This window comes from Ranitomeya variabilis, chromosome 7, assembly GCF_051348905.1.
Source record: "Ranitomeya variabilis isolate aRanVar5 chromosome 7, aRanVar5.hap1, whole genome shotgun sequence".
NCBI classification, from domain to species: Eukaryota; Metazoa; Chordata; class Amphibia; order Anura; family Dendrobatidae; genus Ranitomeya; species Ranitomeya variabilis.
The window spans coordinates 44,828,123-44,848,184 of NC_135238.1; the positions used below are offsets into that span (position 1 = coordinate 44,828,123).

General features: G+C 45.5%; 1 protein-coding gene across 1 annotated transcript in view; it reads left to right on the forward strand.

Moving 5' to 3' along the window:
- LOC143786213 (piwi-like protein 1) overlaps positions 1-20,062 on the forward strand; it is a 109,108-nt gene that overhangs the window by 27,240 nt on the left and 61,806 nt on the right. The window contains exons 3-4 of the mRNA XM_077275501.1: positions 515-712; positions 2,442-2,553. Coding sequence (XP_077131616.1) covers positions 515-712; positions 2,442-2,553 — 310 coding nt within the window. The remainder of the gene's footprint in view (positions 1-514; positions 713-2,441; positions 2,554-20,062) is intronic.

The following is a 20,062-nucleotide window of genomic DNA, read 5'->3' on the forward strand; positions in this document are numbered from 1 at the left end:
GTACCCATGGGAGCATGTAATGTATGTACACAGTGACTGCACCAGCAGAATAGTGAGTGCAGCTCTGGGGTATAATACAGGATGTAACTCAGGATCAGTGATGTAATGTATGTACACAGTGACTACAGCAGAATAGTGAGGGCAGCTCTGGTGTATGTATGTACACAGTGACTGCACCAGCAGAATAGTGAGTGCAGCTCTGGGGTATAATACAGGAGGTAACTCAGGATCAGTAATGTAATGTATGTACACAGTGACTGCACCAGCAGAATAGTGAGTGTAGCTCTGGGGTATAATACAGGATGTAACTCGGGATCAGTAATGTAATGTATGTACACGGTGACTGCACCAGCAGAATAGTGAGTGCAGCTCTGGAGGATAAGTAATGTATGTAGGCACAGAATCCTCCTGCTCTTTGCTGGCTCCCTGCTGTTGCCTGTAGGTGTCTGTACACACTGATGCTGTTACTTTTCTCCTCCATCTTCACCCTCCGTCCTGTCTCCTCTCCCATCAGACTCTCCATCTGGCCGGGGTTTTCCACCTCCATCCTCCAGTATGAGTCCAGCATCATGTTGAGCATTGATGTCAGCCATAAAGTCCTCAGGAACGAGACTGTGCACGACATCATGAGCAGCCTGTACTCCTCGTGTGGCCCTCAGAGGTTCCAGGACGCCTGCTGCAAGGAGCTGATCGGACAGATCGTCCTCACCAAGTAAGGCCTCTTTCACACTTCCGTCTTTTCTCTCCCGTCGAAATCCGTTGATTTTTGAAAAAATACAGGATCCAGCAAATTTTTCTACTGGATCCTGTTTTTTCCCATAGATTTGTATTAGCGACGAATTGTGATGGATGGCCATCCGTTTCATCCGTCGTGCACTCGATCCGTCGGTAAATCGTTGTCCGTTGAGCGGAGAAAACATTCAGAGGAACGTTTTTTCTGCACGTCGTAATATCAGGTCCTGCACTGTCCGGCGTTGGCTATAATGGAAGCCTATGGGTGCAGGATCCGTCACTGACTGTGAAAAGCAGGAATCCAGCGACGGTGCCGTCTTTTGAAACTGAGCATGCGCGGAAGAATTTCCAGTCAGGGAAATTCTCTCTCTCTCTCTCTCTCTCGTTCGCTCTCTTTCTTTTTATTATTGATGCTGCCTATGCAGAGGTCATTGCACGCAAGGCATTATTGGGAACGCCAGCTGCCGGGAGCATCGCAAGCATCCTTAACGCTGCGTGGGATGCCGGAAGGTGAGAATATTACGATTTTTTTTTTCCCCCAATTTATTTTTAATTATTTTTAACCTAGGTTTTGTTTATGCGTTTTTTGCAGCGGAAAACCGCTGCGAAGACGCATACACAACAAGTGCGCATAGCCTCGACTGGTCCGTCAGGAAAAACAGGCCCAGTGCACCCGTTATATACAATCTGCACAGGATCCGTCATTTCAACATATTGACGGATCCTGTGCAGATTGCAAAAACGGAAGCATGAAAGAAGCCTAAGAGCCGCCATGTGCCTCGTACTCGGCCGCTCTGTTGGCACCGGCGCCTCTAGAAGGAAACGGATCACCTGGGTACATTCTATTCCTTCACTTTTGGAACCAAATTTATGTAATTGACTCTTAATGATCAGCAGTTTTCATTTGTGTTTAATTTTTCTTCTCAAAGATCCATAACTTTTTATTTTTTTATTTTTTTTACTTTCACTATCGCCATATTACATCTTGTTGTTTTGCGGGACGAGTTGTAGTTTTTAATTACACCATTAATTTTACACTATAATATGCTGAAAAACAAAGTGTCATGACTTTAAAAAAAAAAAAATTCTGCGTTTTTTTTTTTCTTATTGATGGTGTTCGTCGTATTAAAAAAATGACCCAATAACATTCTCCTTATTTGTACAGCTACAGCAATGCTAAACTTGTCTTTTTTAAGTAGGTAAAAAAAATATTTGAACTTTGTTTAAAAAAATAAAATTAAATTGACCATTTTCTGAGTCCTTTAATTTTTTTTTTCTTCTATCCATGGAGCGGTGTGAGTCTTTGATTTTTGTGTGGCGAGCTGTAGTTTTTGTCGATGCCACTTTGAGGTACATACAATGGTTTCTTCACATATTGTATTTTTAGGAAACTTGGATCTACTAAAAATCAGCAGTTCTGCCATTATTTTCTTTTACTTTACAGCGTTAAATCATTTTATTTTTTTTATTCCTTCTTTTGTTACTGGTGATGATACTGAATATGATCTTATTTTATTTTTTAAAATTCTGTATTTTTGACCTAAGAAAACGTGATCATATTAGATTTTTTTTTTTAAGAATATTTTTAATATATATATATATATATATTATTTTTAATTTCTGCTAAAGAGCGTGAAATTGCGATTTGTTTGATGACTTATTCTTTACTGAATTCTTAATTTCACTGATCAACGCTGCTTTTTGTGCAGGTACAACAATAAAACCTACCGTATAGACGAGATCGCCTGGAACATGACTCCAGCGTCCACCTTCAAGAAGGCAGACGGAAGCGAGATCAGCTTTGTGGACTACTATAAGAACGTAAGACCTGCTGGGAATAATGAGAACTGGGAGCCTTGAGTGCGAAACCTCAGGAAACCTGTTTTGGTTTTTTTTCTTTTTTAATTTCGTTGTTAAATATAATTGAGAAAAAAATTCTTTAAAAAAACCCTTGGATTGTCCACCACTCGTATTGCTGATTTATCCTTGGAGTTGGTGGACACCTGACACCAACAACGATTTGCTGTTTTCAGCTCCTGTTGCGACTGTGTACAAAGAAAGATTTTGGATACTTGTCGTAAAATCTGTTTCTTGGAACCTTCTTTTGGGGACACAGGAAACCATGAGTGTAAGCTGCTGACACTGTGCAGAATAAAGCTTACTCCTCCCCAGCAGTATATACCCACCATCTGGGAGAGAACCAACCAGTTTGGGAGAAAACTGGGGAAAGGGGTTAAAGTAGATTACCCTAAATGTAACCCACAATGGCTCAAACAGGGAGCGGGTGTCGTGTCCCCCAATGAAGGCTCAGAGAAAAAGATTTTACGGAAAGTACCCAAAATCTTCTTTTCTCTATTGCGTCATTGGGGGACACTGTAAACCATAGGATATCATAAAGCAGTCCTTAGTGTGGGAAGAGAGACAGGTACTCAAAAATGTAAGGTTGGTCCACTGCTGCAGGAGGGACGTCCCTAATCCAGATTGGTGATCGCTAAAGAATAGACGAGAACCGTGTAGCACTAGGAGAAGGTGTGGACTGAAGACGAAGAAGCGATCTAACAGCCCGTGAAACTCCCACTGTTGTGATCCTAAGTGGAATAGGTCTTTACCTCACTCTGTTCCTGGCAAGATCCTGATTGAAAATAGACGATGGGAGGAAAAAAGTATGAAATGCCTAGAGAAGGAAGGGAGGTAACGGCTTTACAAGGAAGGAGTGCAACCAGGCTCAGGACCCTTTGCAACCAGACATATAATAATAATTTTATTTTAATATAGCGCTAACATATTCCGCAGCGCTTTACAGTTTACACACCGTTTCATCGCTGTCCCCGATGGGGCTCACAATCTAAATTCCCTATCAGTATGTCTTTGGAATGTGGGAGGAAACCAGAGAACCCGGAGGAAACCCACGCAAACAGGGAGAGAACATACAAACTCCTTGCAGATGTTGTCCTTGGTGGGATTGAATCCAGAACCCCAGTGCTGCAAGGCTGCAGTGCTAACCACTGACCCACCGTGCTGCTCTGGCGGGAAAACGGTGGACGCCTTGCTATGATTTAGTTAAACACCCTGGTTGGAGAGACCCAGCGGCCTTATAGTCTGCTGCCTCTGTGTCCTGATGCAAACTAAGGGGCTGAGAAATCTGGAGGATGAAGAAGGGCCCATGAGATGAGCAGGACTGAGAAAAGGAACATTGAGTTCAGTTGAAAGAACACCAGATTGTCTTGTTTAGTGTTCCGCTCTGGATATAAGTCACGGCTCATGCGGATAAGGTGGACCCTGAACTTCGAAGGGTTGGTCGAAGGGAAGATTCTTGGTCTTTAAAAGTGTCCCTGGGCTGTAAGCTCCTCGTATACAGCTCTGCAAGCTGAGTAAAAGTATCCATGGACACAGCCTACCACCAATAGGCAAAGTGATTGGCTCCTCCCGGTCAGATTTGCTTCACCCAAGGGAGTAGAAAGTAAGGTACGATCTGGGGACGGCCCATCGTGTTCCTTACAATGAAAGGCAAGAGTTGTTTCAATGTCAACTGAATTTGGTGAACACGCTGAAGAAGAGGGGAAGAGGCAGGGAGATGGACACCGAAGAGGCAATATCACTAGAAGGACCGAAGACTCTTCTCCATGGGCGCCAAGGTCTTTCCATGGTAAAATTCCACACACAGGTGAAATAGGCGTGATAACGTCTACAAGGGAGCAGTAACGACCGCTCATCTGAAGGGAAGGCTCTGAAGAGAAGATCCTTCCCTGTCTCTGGAGATGGAAACTACTGGTCACGTTGTAAGCAGAAAAGAACCAGCTTAAGGACGAGCTCTCACGTCCTGATAGGCAAAGTTCTCTCACCGAATGAGATTCATCAAGAGACACAGCCTTAATGAGGTCCTTGCCTAGTATGGTGGGCCCAGGCTGCGGCATCAGATGCTTCATCTTGAAGCATATGGAAACAGTCGGTCCGTCACAGTACGAGATAGGTGACGGCCCTGGAAGGATGGAAAAAGGCGAATACCTGAATGCAGGAATGTGAAACCAGAGATACAGTTGTGCTCAGAAGTTTACACACCCAGCAGAATTTTTGATTTATTAGCCTTTTTACAGAGAATATGAATGATAACACCACAACATTTCCTCCACTCATGGCTCGTGGTTGGTGAAGCCATTTATTGTCAGACTACTGTGTTTTCTCTTTTTAAATCATAATGACAACACAAAACATCCACATGACCCTGATCAAAAGTTCACATACCCCATTTCTTATTACTGTGTGTTGTCCCCTCTAACATCAATGACAGCTTGAAGTCTTTTGTGGTAGTTGTGGATGAGGTTCTTTATTTTCTCAGATGGTAAAGCTGCTCACTCTTCTTGGCAAAAAGCCTCCAGTTCCTGTAAATGGATGATGAGGGAGCAGAGGGGATCCAGACGTGGAGCTGGATTGTGCTCGCTTCCTGGACCTATGTGAGGTCTGTCATGACTGCTTGCTTCTGAAACATGTAGGGAAATGATCAGAGCTGCAGGGACGGAGGATTAATCAGTCAGATGTGTGGAGACCTCTGCCAACGACTAAGATGCCTTGGTCAGGTCTCTACTACGAGAGATCGGGAGGAAACCTACTTGGAGGAGGGGGTACGCTTTTATCCCTGGCAGTGGGGGGTTCCTGAGAGACTTTCATGTTTGGGTTCCTGCAGTCAATGCAAGGACCAATTCCATAAAGACACTAATAGGCCGGCGTCACACTAGCGAGTTTTACAGACGTATGAGAGGTGCAGAAAATACGGATTGCATACGGTACAATGATTCTCTATGGCCCAGCTCCTATCTGCCGTATTTTACTGATCCGTATTATACGGTCTTGTACGGCCGTAGAAAATCGCAGCATGCTGCGTTTGTCACCGTATTGCGCGAAAAAATCGCCAATGAAAATCTATGGGGGCGAGAAAATTACTGATTACACACGGACCATGCATGTGACTTGCGAGAAATACGCAGCGATGTTCTATAGAAAAGCCGGTAATTCAGTGCAGTGTACAGTACAATCACACTGACAGAATAGAATAGGTAGAATAAATGTGTACACATAGAATAGGTGTGTGTGTGTGTGTGTGTGTATATGTATATGTGTATATATATATATATATATATATATATTAGATTGTGGCCCGATTCTAACGCATCGGGTATTCTAGAATATGCATGTCCCCTTAGTATATGGACAATGATGATTCCAGAATTCGCGGCAGACTGTGCCCGTCGCTGATTGGTCGAGGAAACCTTTGACATCGTCGCCATGGCAACCATTATGACATCTATGTCAATACTGTGCCCGTCGCTGATTGGTCGAGGCAAATTCGCGGCAGACTGTGCCCCTTGCTGATTGGTCGAGGCAACCTTTATGACATCATCGTCGCCATGCTGTGCCCGTCGCTGATTGGTCGAGGCCTGGCTAATCAGAGACGCGGGATTTCCAGGACAGACGGAAAAACCCTTAGACAAAAAAAAAATATATATAAAAATATATTATAATATATATATATATATATATATATATATATATATATATATATATAATATATTTTTATATATATTTTTTTTTTTTTACTTCAGCGCTAGATAGCATAAAAGCCGGTAATTCAATTGTCGGCTTTTGCTATCTCCTTCCCAAACCCGACAGGATATGAGACGTGGTTTACATACAGTATACCATCTCATATCCCTTATTTTATTACATATTCCTCATTAGCAATGTTCCAAGTGTCCGTGTGTACAATTTGGTGTGTCTAGCTATTAAATTAGAGTGTTAAATCGTGGAAAAAATTGGAATAGGCTCCCGCGCAATTTTCTCCGCCAGAGTGGTAAAGCCAGTGACTGAGGGCAGATATTAATAGCCTAGAGAAAGTCCATGGTTATTGCCCCCCCCGGCTACAAACATCTGCCCCCAGCCACCCCAGAAAAGGCACATCTGGAAGATGCTCCTATTCTGGCACTTGGCCTCTCTTCCCACTCCCCTGTAGCGATGGGATATGGGGTAATGAAGGGTTAATGTCACCTTGCTATTAAGACAGATTAATATTGGAGAGGCGTCAATTATGACACCTATCCTTTATTAATCCAATAGTATGAAATGGTTAATAAAACACACACATTATTACCAAGTCCTTTAATGAAATAAAGACACAGGGTGTTGTAATATTTTATTAGACTCTTAATCCACCTGAAGACCCTCGTTCTGTAACCCTGTCACTGGCTTTACCACTCTGGCGGAGAAAATTGCGCGGGAGCCCACGCCAATGTTTTCCGTGATTTAACCCTTTATTTTACCAGCTACAGCGCCCAAATTTTGCACATACACACTACTAACAGTAGTAGTGTGGAATATCCCCCAAAAAAGGATATGAGATGGTTTACTGTATGTAAACCATCTCTCATATCATGTCGGGTTTGTGAAGGAGAAAGGAAAAGCCGGCAATTGTGTGTGCGTGCGTGCACACACACACACACACACACACACACACACACACACACACACACACACATACACATATATATTGCCCAGTGACGTAGTATACAGCACAGAGCCGCGTAGTATATTGCCCAGCTACGTAGTATATTGCCCAGCCACGTATGTCACAGGTTAACAAATAAACATATACTCACCTTCCGATCCGAGGGCCCCTTGTAGTTCTAACATACTCACCATACTTGCAGTTCTGTCGTCTGTGCGCGGTACAGGCGGCAGCTTCCGGTCCCAGAGTGTGAAGACGTCGCGGACACATGTCCGTGACGTCATGGCAGGTCCTTCTGGCATACGATCCCTGCTACCGGAACCTGCCGCTTGCACACAGCGGTTACCGGAGGGTGGCGAGGAACGGGAAAGGCGGCGGAAGGGGAGTATACAATGATTTTTTTTTTTTATTTTTTTTTTTTTTAATTTTTAACATTAGATCCTTTTACTATTGACGCTGCATAGGCTGCGTCAATAGTAAAAACGTGGTCACACAGGGTTTATAGCGGCAGTAACGGAGGGAGTTACCTGCGGCATAACGCGGTCCGTTACCGCTGGCATTAACCCTGTGTGAGCCGCGACTGCGGGGAGTATGGAGCGGGCGCCGGGCACTGACTGCAGGGGAGTAGGGAGGGACTAATTGGACTGTGCCCGTCGCTGATTGGTCGCGGCAGCCATGACAGGCAGCTGGCGAGACCAATCAGCTAATGAATAACCGTGACGGAAGTTGAGGACAGACAGACAGAAGTACCCCTTAGACAATTATATATATATATATATATATATATATATATATATATATATATATATATATATATATATATATATATAGTACAGACCAAAAGTTTGGACACACCTTCTCATTTAAAGATTTTTCTATATTTTCATGACTGAAAATTGTACATTCACACTGAAGGCATCAAAACTATGAATTATCACATGTGGAATTATATACTTAACAAAAAGTGTGAAACAACTGAAATTGTCTTATATTCTAGGTTCTTCAAAGTAGCCACCTTTTGCTTTGATGACTGCTTTGCACACTCTTGGCATTCTCTTGATGAGCTTCAAGAGGTAGTCACCAGGAATGGTTTTCACATCACAGGTGTGCTCTGTCAGGTTTAATAAGTGGGATTTCTTGCCTCATAAATGGGGTTGGGACCATCAGTTGTGTTGTGCAGAAGTCTGGTGGATACACAGCTGATAGTCCTACTGAATAGACTGTTAGAATTTGGCAAGAAAAAAGCAGCTAAGTAAAGAAAAACGAGTGGCCATCATTACTTTAAGAAATGAAGGTCAGTCAGTCTGAAAAATTGGGAAAACTTTGAACGTGTCCCCAAGTGCAGTGGCAAAAACCATCAAGCGCTACAAAGAAACTGGCTCACATGAGGACCGCCCCAGGAAAGGAAGACCGAGAGTCACCTCTGCTTCTGAGGATAAGTTTATCCGAGTCACCAGCCTCAGAAATCGCAGGTTAACAACAGCTCAGATTAGAGACCAGGTCAATGCCACACAGAGTTCTAGCAGCAAACACATATCTACAACAACTGTTAAGAGGAGACTTTGTGCAGCAGGCCTTCATGGTAAAATAGCTGCTAGGAAACCACTGGTAGGGACAGGCAACAAGCAGAAGAGACTTGTTTGGGCTAAAGAACACAAGGAATGGACATTAGACCAGTGGAAATCTGTGCTTTGGTCTGATGAGTCCAAATTTGAGATCTTTGGTTCCAACCACCGTGTCTTTGTGTGATGCAGAAAAGGTGAACGGATGGACTCTACATGCCTGGTTCCCACCGTGAAGCATGGAGGAGGAGGTGTGATGGTGTGGGGGGGCTTTGCTGGTGACACTGTTGGGGATTTATTCAAAATTGAAGGCATACTGAACCAGCATGGCTACCACAGCATCTTGCAGCGGCATGCTATTCCATCCGGTTTGCGTTTAGTTGGACCATCATTTATTTTTCAACAGGACAATGACCCAAAACACACCTCCAGGATGTGTAAGGGCTATTTGACCAAGAAGGAGAGTGGTGGGGTGCTACGCCAGATGACCTGGCCTTCAGTCGCCAGACCTGAACCCAATGGTTTGGGGTCAGCTGGACCACAGAGTGAAGGCAAAAGGGCCAACAAGTGCTAAGCATCTCTGGGAACTCCTTCAAGATTGTTGGAAGACCATTTCCGGTGACAACCTCCTTAAGCTCATCAAGAGAATGCCAAAAGTGTGCAAATCAGTCATCAAAGCAAAAGGTGGCTACTTTGAAGAACCTAGAATTTAAGACACATTTTCAGTTGTTTCACACTTTTTTGTTAAGTATATAATTCCACACGTGTTAACTCATAGTTTTGATGCCTTCAATGTGAATTTACAATTTTCATAGTCATGAAAATACAGAAAAATCTTTAAGTGAGAAGATGTGTCCAAACTTTTGGTCTGTAATGTATGTGTGTGTGTATATATGTATATATATGTATATATATATATCTATATGTGTATGTATATGTATGTATGTTTTAATGAACATTTGAGCCCATAAATCCATTAGATGTCGGTTTTGCAAGCCTGCAAGAAAATATCGCAGTACGGATGCCATACGGATTACATACGGAGGATGCCATGCGCAAAATACACTGCCACACCCTGCCTACGGATGACATACGGATCACTATTTTTGGAACATTTCTGCGTATTACGGCCTTAAAAAACGGACCGTATCTTCATACGCTGAGTGTGACGCTGGCCATAGTCTTAGTGTGAGGGGAGACATAAACTTAACCCATAAACTCCCTGGGGAGACATGTCCTGTAGTCTCTATGGTATGGGAATGATATGTCCATTAACTCCATGGTGTTGGAAAGAGATGTTTTGTGGCCATTGTCGTGAGTCCGCGCTGGAGAGACAGTGAAAACTTCCGTGATTAGCTGGAAAAAAAAAGACACGAGGAAGTTTCCGCCACTCTGGCTAACGTGTGTGCCCTAATCGTAGAATGGAACTAGTCTGAAGCTGGGGCCTAAATGTGGAAATTGCTTTGTCGGACAAAAATAAACGGGGCGCTATCTTGAAGGGAAAAAAAAAGGCCGAGAAGGGACGGTAATAAACTGGGGCGCTATCCAGCAGTAGGGCACCTGTGCCACATCTTTTATCAACATTTTCCTTTGATCCTGTGGAGCCCTCGCCGCCATGAAGTGACTGGAAGGGAGAGGTAACTGGTTCCAGATGTGGTCCCGACTCCTACTTCATAGTTTTGAAGACTGCATCAGGAATTCCTGGGTGAGGGGGTCGCTGGAATGGGTACGTCTTCCCTCCCACACAGTCATGGTCCCAGAAGGTGCCAACCATGGATGATGGGAGGGACGCTAGGGGGGGACACTGGGGCCGAAAGGCAGGACACTCCACCACGAGCCGCCCCGAGACACTTGTGAAGTGTTACAGGGAATAGGGTCTCGCCTCTCAGACTAGAGCGGGGACGATGTGGATGCCGCCACACTGTTCTATCTGTCCCTTAGTTGGGAAAACTGTGAGAATTTACACACTGTTACAAGGTGTATCTGAAAGAAAAAGGGAAACTGTTAGTAAAACAAAAGATGGTAGAGACTGGTCTGAACATGGACCCGTGTCTGACTTCCTTGGACACTAACCAAAACTGGTTAGTTCTCTGGGTGGGTGTAGCCTGATGGGGAGGAGTTGGCCTTTTTTCTGCCTAGTGGCAGCAGCATACACCCATGCTTTCCTGTGTCTCCCAATAAAGGAGTCACGACCCAACATTTTATCTTAATTAACCAGACCTTTATTTCTCCTTCACCTCATTGGGGGACACAGACCGTGGGTGTTATGCTGCTGCTACTATGAGGACACTAAGTTGAAACAAAGAGTTCTCTCCTCCCCTGCAGTATACACCCTCCTGCTGGCTCCCAGAGAACCAGTTCTTGCTTAGTGTCTGTAGGAGGCACTTGGGTCTGGTTCAGACCCCAACGTTCTTATTTAATTTTTACTTTTCTGTAACCTTTTATTTTTGAATTAACGGAGTGAAGGGGGTAACGGTTCCTTTCAAGGCTCCGATCTCCCCCGAATCAACAGGCGAGAATGCGGAGAGTTCCTCCCCGTACCCTCTCCTGCGACGTGGGGTGCCTGAGCTCACTGCAGAGGTGACGGTTCCTTCACGGTCCTGATCTCCCCACACAAGCAAAAGGCTAGCACATAGTGTCGCCTCTATCTATCCTCTCCTGGAGCCAGGCCTAATGCCGGACATTCTGCCCTGTTCCATGGACAACAGAGGGCCCACTATGGCATCCGTGCAGCCCCCACTGCATCACCACTGATTGAAAGCGGATGATGCAAGGAGGCAGAAAGTCCCTCTCCACCCCCCTGACTATGGGGGGTGGGGGGGGGATCCAAAGACCAGCCACAATGCAACAGGTCTGCACCAGCTCTGCTACATCACCTCAAAATGTGAGAATGACTGCGGCTGGCACCATCTGGTCGCAGAGACGGGGTCCTGGTCCCTGGGGGAGCGGTGTCACGGCGTCCAGCGGCGTTTTACACCACTTTATTCATCTGTTTGCGCCGTGGGCAGCGTTCATTTCTGGCAGGCTTCACAAATTTAGTCCCCAGCTTCTAGTTGGCCTAGGCCGTGTTTTTCATGGCTCCGCCCACCGCAGCCGGCGCTACCCACACTTCTGACGCTTCTCGTCCTAAACGTGAGGCGCCCCTCCTGCTCTCGGCGGCCATCTTTCTACACCTCAGGAACGGAGCCGGCCTTCTGACAGCGGTGACAGTAACAGCAGAGCTGACAGAAGCGCTGCGAGCCGTGAGGACACCGACACCTTCCCTGGGGACACAAGAGCAGGTCCCGGGTAAGCTGAATCCTCCGGAACTGACAGCTTAACACCTGAGGTAATGCGCCGTCGCAAAAATTTAGTCCCCGGCTTCGTCCGAGGTGTAAGTCCCTCTCTACCTCCCTATTAAAAGGATGGTGGATTGAGGGTGACCCCTTTCTCCCTGTACCATGGTCCTAGACCAGCAGCGGCACTGGACAGGCGGTCTGCGGCGACGCTGGCAGGGGGGGGGGCTTACTCTGGCAGCGAGGACGCATTTCTGGGGCCGACTGACAGGGGCGACAGTTTGGCGTCCGTGAGGTCTGTTTCTCGCTCTCCCTCACTAGTGATTTGCAGAACAAGACTCTGAGTTTGAGTTGGATGTTTTCCCGGATCTGCACTCACCAGAGTTCCAGAAAATGAGGGACTCTCTTATTGAGCCCGTCAATCAGACTCTAAAGGTTGACGAGGATTGCGGTTCTGTCCCAGAACACACAATGCCCTTCAAGAGGACTAATCGCTCTCATAACAGCGTTTACCATTCACCCGGAGGTCTGGGTTATACTTAACCAGCGCTGAGAGCAACGTGTTAAACATCTGAAGGGTCAGCACCCTCTTGAGGCGTGGTACGCCCCTGTTTTGATCTGTGGAAAGATTGAGCTGAATCTCCTGCGGTGAACCCACTAGTATTCGTTTCGGTATTCAGAATCCTATCCTGGCCGGATGGATCATCACCCACAGACTGTCAGAGACTGACTCGCTCCGTCTTTAAGACCTCTGGTTCAGCACTATCCATCGTATGCCGCGGCAGGGGTAGCTAAAGCCATGGTATCCTGGTCGCCTTTTTGGAGGCAGTGCAGCGCAGCTAGCCATCAGCGGCGGATGCCATCACGTTCAGAAGGTGTTTCTTTTTTTATGGCTCATTGAATAGAAAACGGACTCTGTGTGCAAAAAAAAATCCTTTTTCGGACACCATAGATTTACGAGGGGCTCAAGGTGTTCTACTCTAATCTGTTTGACGTTCACTCAGTACTTTGGCTGCATGGGGTCCTGGGATCAAAATCCCACCTTAGTTTATCGGACCTGCAGCACCATTGGGCAACAGCCCTGGGTAAGTGCTCTAACCCTGAGGCACGGTTTTTTTTTTTCCTGCAAAGGATTCATGAGATTAACAGGTCATGAGGTATTCTGTCTTACAGCCTCATTTTACTGAGGCTGGGATCTAGACTACACTATACCTCCCCCTCCCCCAGTGTGGTCTTTGTCGCTGACGCAGCCCATGGCATCACTGACCAGCGATACAGTCCCTTCATTATCCTTCCTCTATCAGTCAGGGTCTTCACCAGCCTGACTGGGATAATTCATCCATCTCTAATGCAGCACGTTGTTTCAGTGGTTAGTACTACAGCCTTGCAATCTGGAGTCTTGGCATCAGATCCTACCAAAGGATCATGGTCACTCGTCGATAAGAGGGACGCTTCTAACATCCATCGACAACGGGATGTTTTTTTCTACATATTCGAATTTCCCCTCTCTAAACAATCCTGTGCTTTGCCATCCCCTAACAGCATTTTCAGTTCACATCGTGCTCTCGAAGGTCATGACGGCTGTCATGTCCATCTTGCACTCTCGAGGCGTGATCTTTCTGCCTTACTCAGACGACCTTCTCATCAGGGGTCTTTGCATCTCTGGCGATACTCTTCCTCCCCTGAGCTCGTGGATAAATGTATACAGGCTCCCCTCGTTCCAGCCCAATGGATATCCTTTTAAGGAATGACCCTGGATGCCTCCGAGGGTTAGTGATTCCCCCTCAACACAAGGTCCGAGTCTTTTCTAACACGGAGCCCACGCACTTAACCACTCACTCGATCATTCTATCTGGTTTGCTGTGACGGCACTGGGGCAAAATGGTGACCGCAATCGAAATGATCGTTCTTTTTCGTTCAGCTGACTCTGTCCCCTGCAGCATGAACCCGTTTTCTTCCTTGATCGCCGATGCTGCATGCTCCGGCGGATCAGGCAGCCTCTCAGGTGATGAACATTGAGGCCTTCTCTCTTCCAGTGGAAATATTTTCTCCCGGTTTAATGGCTAGTAGTGTCTACCGATGTCAGTCTCCTTGACTGGGGAGTAGTCTTGGGCACCTCATGGCTCAGGGGCGCTGATCAACTCGGGAGTCGAGCCTTCCGATTAATGTCTGGGAAATCTGAGCAATCAGGATAGCCCTGCAACAGTTCCATTATCTCCTGCCGAGTCACCCCATCAGAATTCTATCGGATAAAGCCACAGCTGTTGCATGTATCAATCATTAAAGGGGGTAACCACAGCAGGGTGGCCATGCATGAGGTAGCCCATATTGCCCAATGGGCAGATAGGAACCACTCAGTATTTTCAGCAGTCCATATCCCAGGCGGCAGTTTTTTTGTAGCCGTCAAGGTCTCGCCTTGGGACAATGGAAGGCCTTTCGACAGAAATGTATTCATCTAAGGACTCCGGGCATGGATCGGATGGCTTCAAGATTGAGCGCCAAGGTATTCCACTTCAGAGCTCGGTCTTGGGATCTATAGACCATCAAGGAGCATACACGAGTCTCTCCGCGGCTTCATCTTCAGCACCTGCTTTTTTTCCCCGCTTAATTTACTTCCGAGAGTCTTCAGGTAGACCTGAGCAGAGGGGATTCCAGTAATCCTTATCGCCCAGGTTAGGACACACTTGGTGTGATATGCAGATTGAGTGCAGATAGTCGTCGATGTCCTATGGCGACTGCCGGATCATCCAAATCTGCTCTGCCAGCGTCCGTTTTTTTGTCAGGACGTCCTCATGTCTTCTCTGTTCCCTCCAATTTGGGAAATTCTCCAAACTGGTCTGGAATCAGATTTGGCGCTCAGCTTTTCTTTTTTTTCTTTTTTTTCTCTCTCTCTCTCCCTCTCTCAAATTCCAGATCTTGGCCTTATCTGTTTTATTCCAGCTCAGAAGTACTTCCATTCCTTAAGTGAGCATTTTCTTTCAGGGGGTCTCCCATGTGGTATCCTCCTATATCTTGCATTCAGAGCCCTGCAACCTTTATATGGTCCCGGGTGCGCTTTAAAGGGAACCTGTCATCCCCCCCCCCCCCAGGCGTTATAAACTAAAAGAGCCACCTTGTGCAGCAGTAATGCTGCATTCTGACAAGGTGGCTCTTTTAGTTCTGGGTGCTGTAACTACCGAATAATCAGTTTTATTGTCCGAAATGCCTGCTCCTCAGTCAAGTGGGTCGGTGTTTCCCCCCTGCTTCAGACAGCACACAGCTGTCACTCACATCTTCTTGGCGCCGGGCGCTGCCTACTCCTCACCGCTGTTTTCAAAAGTACCCGGCGCCTGCGCTCTTATCCCCTGCCTGGTGCAGGCGCAGTGAGTGCTGGCCGTCTTTCCTCATATGCAGCCCAGCTGACTGCGCATGCGCCGCCTCCCTTCTTGGGAATCCCAGCCCCGCAATGTGAATAAATCATAAGTCACTGCGGGGCTGGGATTCACAAGCAGGGCGGCGGCGCATGCGCAGTCAGCTGGGCTGCATATGAGGAAAGACAGCCAGCACTCACTGCGCCTGCACCAGGCAGGGGATAAAAGCGCAGGCGCCGGGTACTTTTGAAAACAGCGGTGAGGGGGAGGCGGCGCCCGGCGCCAAGAAAATGTGAGTGACAGCTGTGTGCTGTCTGAAGCAGGGGGGAAATGCCGGCCCACTTGACTAAGGAGCAGGTATTTCGGACAAATAATAAAACTGATTATTTCGGAAGTTACAGCACCCAGAACTAAAAGAGCCACCTTGTCAGAATGCAGCATTACTGCTGCACAAGGTGGCTCTTTTAGTTTATAACGCCTGGGGGGGTGACAGGTTCCCTTTAACAGATGCCTTTCGAACCGTTGCAGGATGTCTCTGAAGTCGTCTGTTTCTTCTCGCTGCGCTATCAACCAAGTTTCAGAGCTACCACTCTTTTTGGTCGAGTTCCGTTCCTTTCCTGATTTTCCCCCAGGACAAGGCTGTCATCGAATCATCTATGGTCTCCGTTTTTTCCCAAGGTGGTTTTTCTCTTTCCACCTTAACAAGGACTTTGTCCTTCTCTCTTTTCTTGTCCAGCTCCAGTACATCCGGTGGAATGAGCCTTTCACACCTGGACATAATAAAGGCTTTCCGAAGGTGCATCTAGAAGACGGCGCCCTTCAGTAGGTCGGACGACCTATCTGTGCTTCCTGAGGGTCTCGGGCACCGTTTAGCCATTTCAGGGCTACGATACCAAATGGTCTCACTTGTCTTTTCAGATGTCTTACTGTGTCAGGAAACAAGCCTATCCCAATGGGGATTACGGCACACTCTACTCAGTCGGTAGACATTCTTTTTTGTGCCTTTTGGCATCAGGTGTCGGCACAAGAGGTCTGCAAGGCTGTAACTTGATACAGCTTACGCTCTCAGACTTCTGCACAAACGGTCCCTCGCAGATGTATTTTGCAAGCGGCGGTAGCGCAACTGTAGTCAGTTGGTACATGGGGTTAGATCTGTGATGTGACTCCCCACCCAAGGACTGCTTTGGGACGTCCCATGGTCTGTGTCCCCCAATGAGGCGTAGGGGAAATAGGGATTTTTGTGTACTAACTGTAAAATCCTTTTCTCTAAGCCAATCATTGGGGGACACAGCACCCACCCTGTTAATTTTTTGGCTTGCGCTTGGTTTATGTTTATGGTTTATGATCTCCTACTGCTTTTGCACCGAACTGGTTCTCTGGGAGCCAGCAGGAGGGTGTATACTGCAGAGGAGGAGCTAACTTTTTGTTTCAACTTGGTGTCCTCCTAGTGGCAGCAGCATAACACCCATGGTCTGTGTCCCCCAATGATTGGCTCGGAGAAAAGGATTTTACGGTGAGTACACAAAAATCCCTATTTTCAGTTAGCCAGGAGTCACTAACTGTTATCTACATGTTGACTTTTGAATTTTTCTTTTTGGTTCGTCAAGAAAACAGACTTTTGGTAACATTATCCTGTAATACTGACTTGTAAGTTGAAATTTGATGTAACGCATTGTCCTGTTATCCTGGGCAACTAGAGGCGCATAATTGAACAATGTTTGCTGAAATGTTGATTACACATTGTCCAGGCCAGCTGGCTTGTTGACTTGCAAAACAGGAGGAAAAACTATGCAAATAAATACAATAATTAAACAATGTGAGTTGACCTTGTCACCATTCTTCCGCTTTACCTCTGGATGTTTGAAGGACAGTTGTTAACTATAAAAAGAGGACATAAGCGCCTCTATAACCTATACCTTCGTAAACCGATATACATCCAGACAGCCAAGAGATCCGAAGAACCAGAAACTCTACAGGACAGCAGCCAGGACATCATGGCTCCATCACGAGGGACACAGATTTGACATTCTTCAGGATGTCAGCTTAGAGGACCACAGCCCTGGCTTAAAGAATGCAGATCTCCATTCACTATCGCTGAACCATGGATACGTTTGGGATAGTCAGGATTTGGACCCACCGGTCACCTGAGCTCCATGGATACGTTTATGAAAGCAAGTAATGGGACCCACCAGTCACCTGGCTCCATGGAGTTTTTCGGAGAAGCCAGGTTGTGACCCTCTGGTCAACTGGCCTTCTGCCTCAATGGACTGACATCTTCCTAAGCTTGTCAGTACCTCCTTTCTGTGCGTGCCACAGGTGGGGGTAGTCTGTCCTGGAAGCTGGAAGTCCCAGCTGCTTTAATCTTAATCCCGGTGAATTGGCAGAAAGGTGAGACTCTGTCATTTGCACCATCTTGGGTATTCATGTGTTTTGGTTAGCGCATCAGGGTGTCGGGGTCGTAACGACAATATACCCTCATTCACCAGTCATTTCAAATTAAACTATAAGCATGTGGTACCAGGTAAGAATGAGTCAGACAGGTAGCTGGTTCAATCTCAGTGCATGCTCATGTGACTATGTGTCAGCCACAGTCATACCAACTGAACTTTATTTTCCAAATACACGGTACTAAAAAGGAATGCAATAGGCGGGGTTTAAGCAGTATACGTCTAGTGCTCAGTCCTTCTGATTCGTCGGATGTCTCCTGGTGGATTCCTCCTCTTCTTTCTATTTCCAAGTTTCGATTTCAGAAGAAATGAAACTTTAACCTTTCAGATTCTAAACTGAAGTGAAGAATGAACACTGGCAGCCATCTTTAATACAGTTACATTTGCATTAGCAAGGGAAAACTTATTGTTTCACAGTATAAAATATATAAAAGTACAAAAGGTATATAAGAAAATATATTTTCACCTTGACAATCCCCCCTAAACACTAAGTTTTTCCCTTACAGAAAGATCCTTTGAGACTGTCCATGTGATGGGAAAAGGGGAGGTGGATTTCTTCATCCAGACACCTCAGAAACTCTCCCCTAGCGAGAGGCCTCCAGGCAGCTGAACCCTTCACTAACCTCACATGGAGTTCTCCCACTGTCCCTAAACTAAATCTCTTAGCATCATCTGAGAATGGGGGGTTTTGTCTATTCTCTTGAGAGGAATGTACTTAGGGATCTCCCCTGACTCAGTACCATCGTACTCTGGTGGATCTATTTCTTGATTGAGGAAGGTGCCAGTCGGAGTTGCCTTGGCAATAACCTTTTTATACAAGGGAATAACACAACAGAGGATTACACTGGTCAACAGCATTTTTGGTGCCAAAGATATTTCATCGAATTTAGGGTATTTTTGGGCTGCTGATTCTGAATATGTCATCAGTTTTGCCAGATTGGCTCAAGTTTTTGAGATTTTTGGTATCTTATTTATAGCACTTGTTGGTAAATGCGACGCATCATCTCATTAATTTCTTTGGATTAGTACTTGAACTGAGCAGTTCTCAATATAGTTTTGTGTTAATTAGTGTTCTAAAAGTTTGTTCATAGCTTGATTTTTGCACTAACTTTATGTTGTCTGTTTTCCAGTGAAAAGCATGAACTCATCAAGAAGAAGTTGTCTTAACGATCCAGACTCATTCTGTTACATTTGTGGTGAATACACACTGCCAAAACATAGAAGAAACATAAACAGACTTCGTAAAAAAAGTGTATTTTGCCTATTTTGGGGTTATGCTTGGGGACCAAGACAAGTTTTGGGCACCACACATAGTGTGCAAAGCATGTATCGAATTATTACGAAAATGGAGCAAAGGACAAAGAAAAAGCTTCAAATTTGGTGTTCCAATGGTGTGGAGAGAGCCAAAAAATCATCATGATGACTGTTATTTATGGTAAACACAGGTACAGGCACATCTTCACAATGAGGGACAGACCCTCTTGCAGATTCCATGTTACTCCCATTTTCGTTTCTTATGCTTATTGAATCCTTGCACTTGCACTGCACAGAAATAACAGTCATCATGATGATTTTTTGGCTCTCTCCACACCATTGGAACACCAAATTTGAAGCTTTTTCTTTGTCCTTTGCTCCATTTTCGTAATAATTCGATACATGCTTTGCACACTGTGTGGTGCCCAAAACTTGTCTTGGTCCCCAAGCATAACCCCAAAATAGGCAAAATACACTTTTTTTACGAAGTCTGTTATGTTTCTTCTATGTTTTGGCAGTGTGTATTCACCACAAATGTAACAGAATGAGTCTGGATCGTTAAGACAACTTCTTCTTGATGAGTTCACGCTTTTCACTGGAAAACAGACAACAACATAAAGTTAGTGCAAAAATCAAGCTATAAACAAACTTTTAGAACACTAATTAACACAAAACTATATTGAGAACTGCTCAGTTCAAGTACTAATCCAAAGAAATTAATGAGATGATGCGTCGCATTTACCAACAAGTGCTATAAATAAGATACCAAAAATGTCAAAAACTTGAGCCAATCTGGCAAAACTGATGACATATTCAGAATCAGCACCCCAAAAATACCCCAAATTCATTAAAATATTTTGGACACCAGAAAAAAAAATTTTTTTTGTTGACCTGTGTTATCGATCCAACTATAAGGAGGGCAATTAGTACCAAACAAACTTATTGA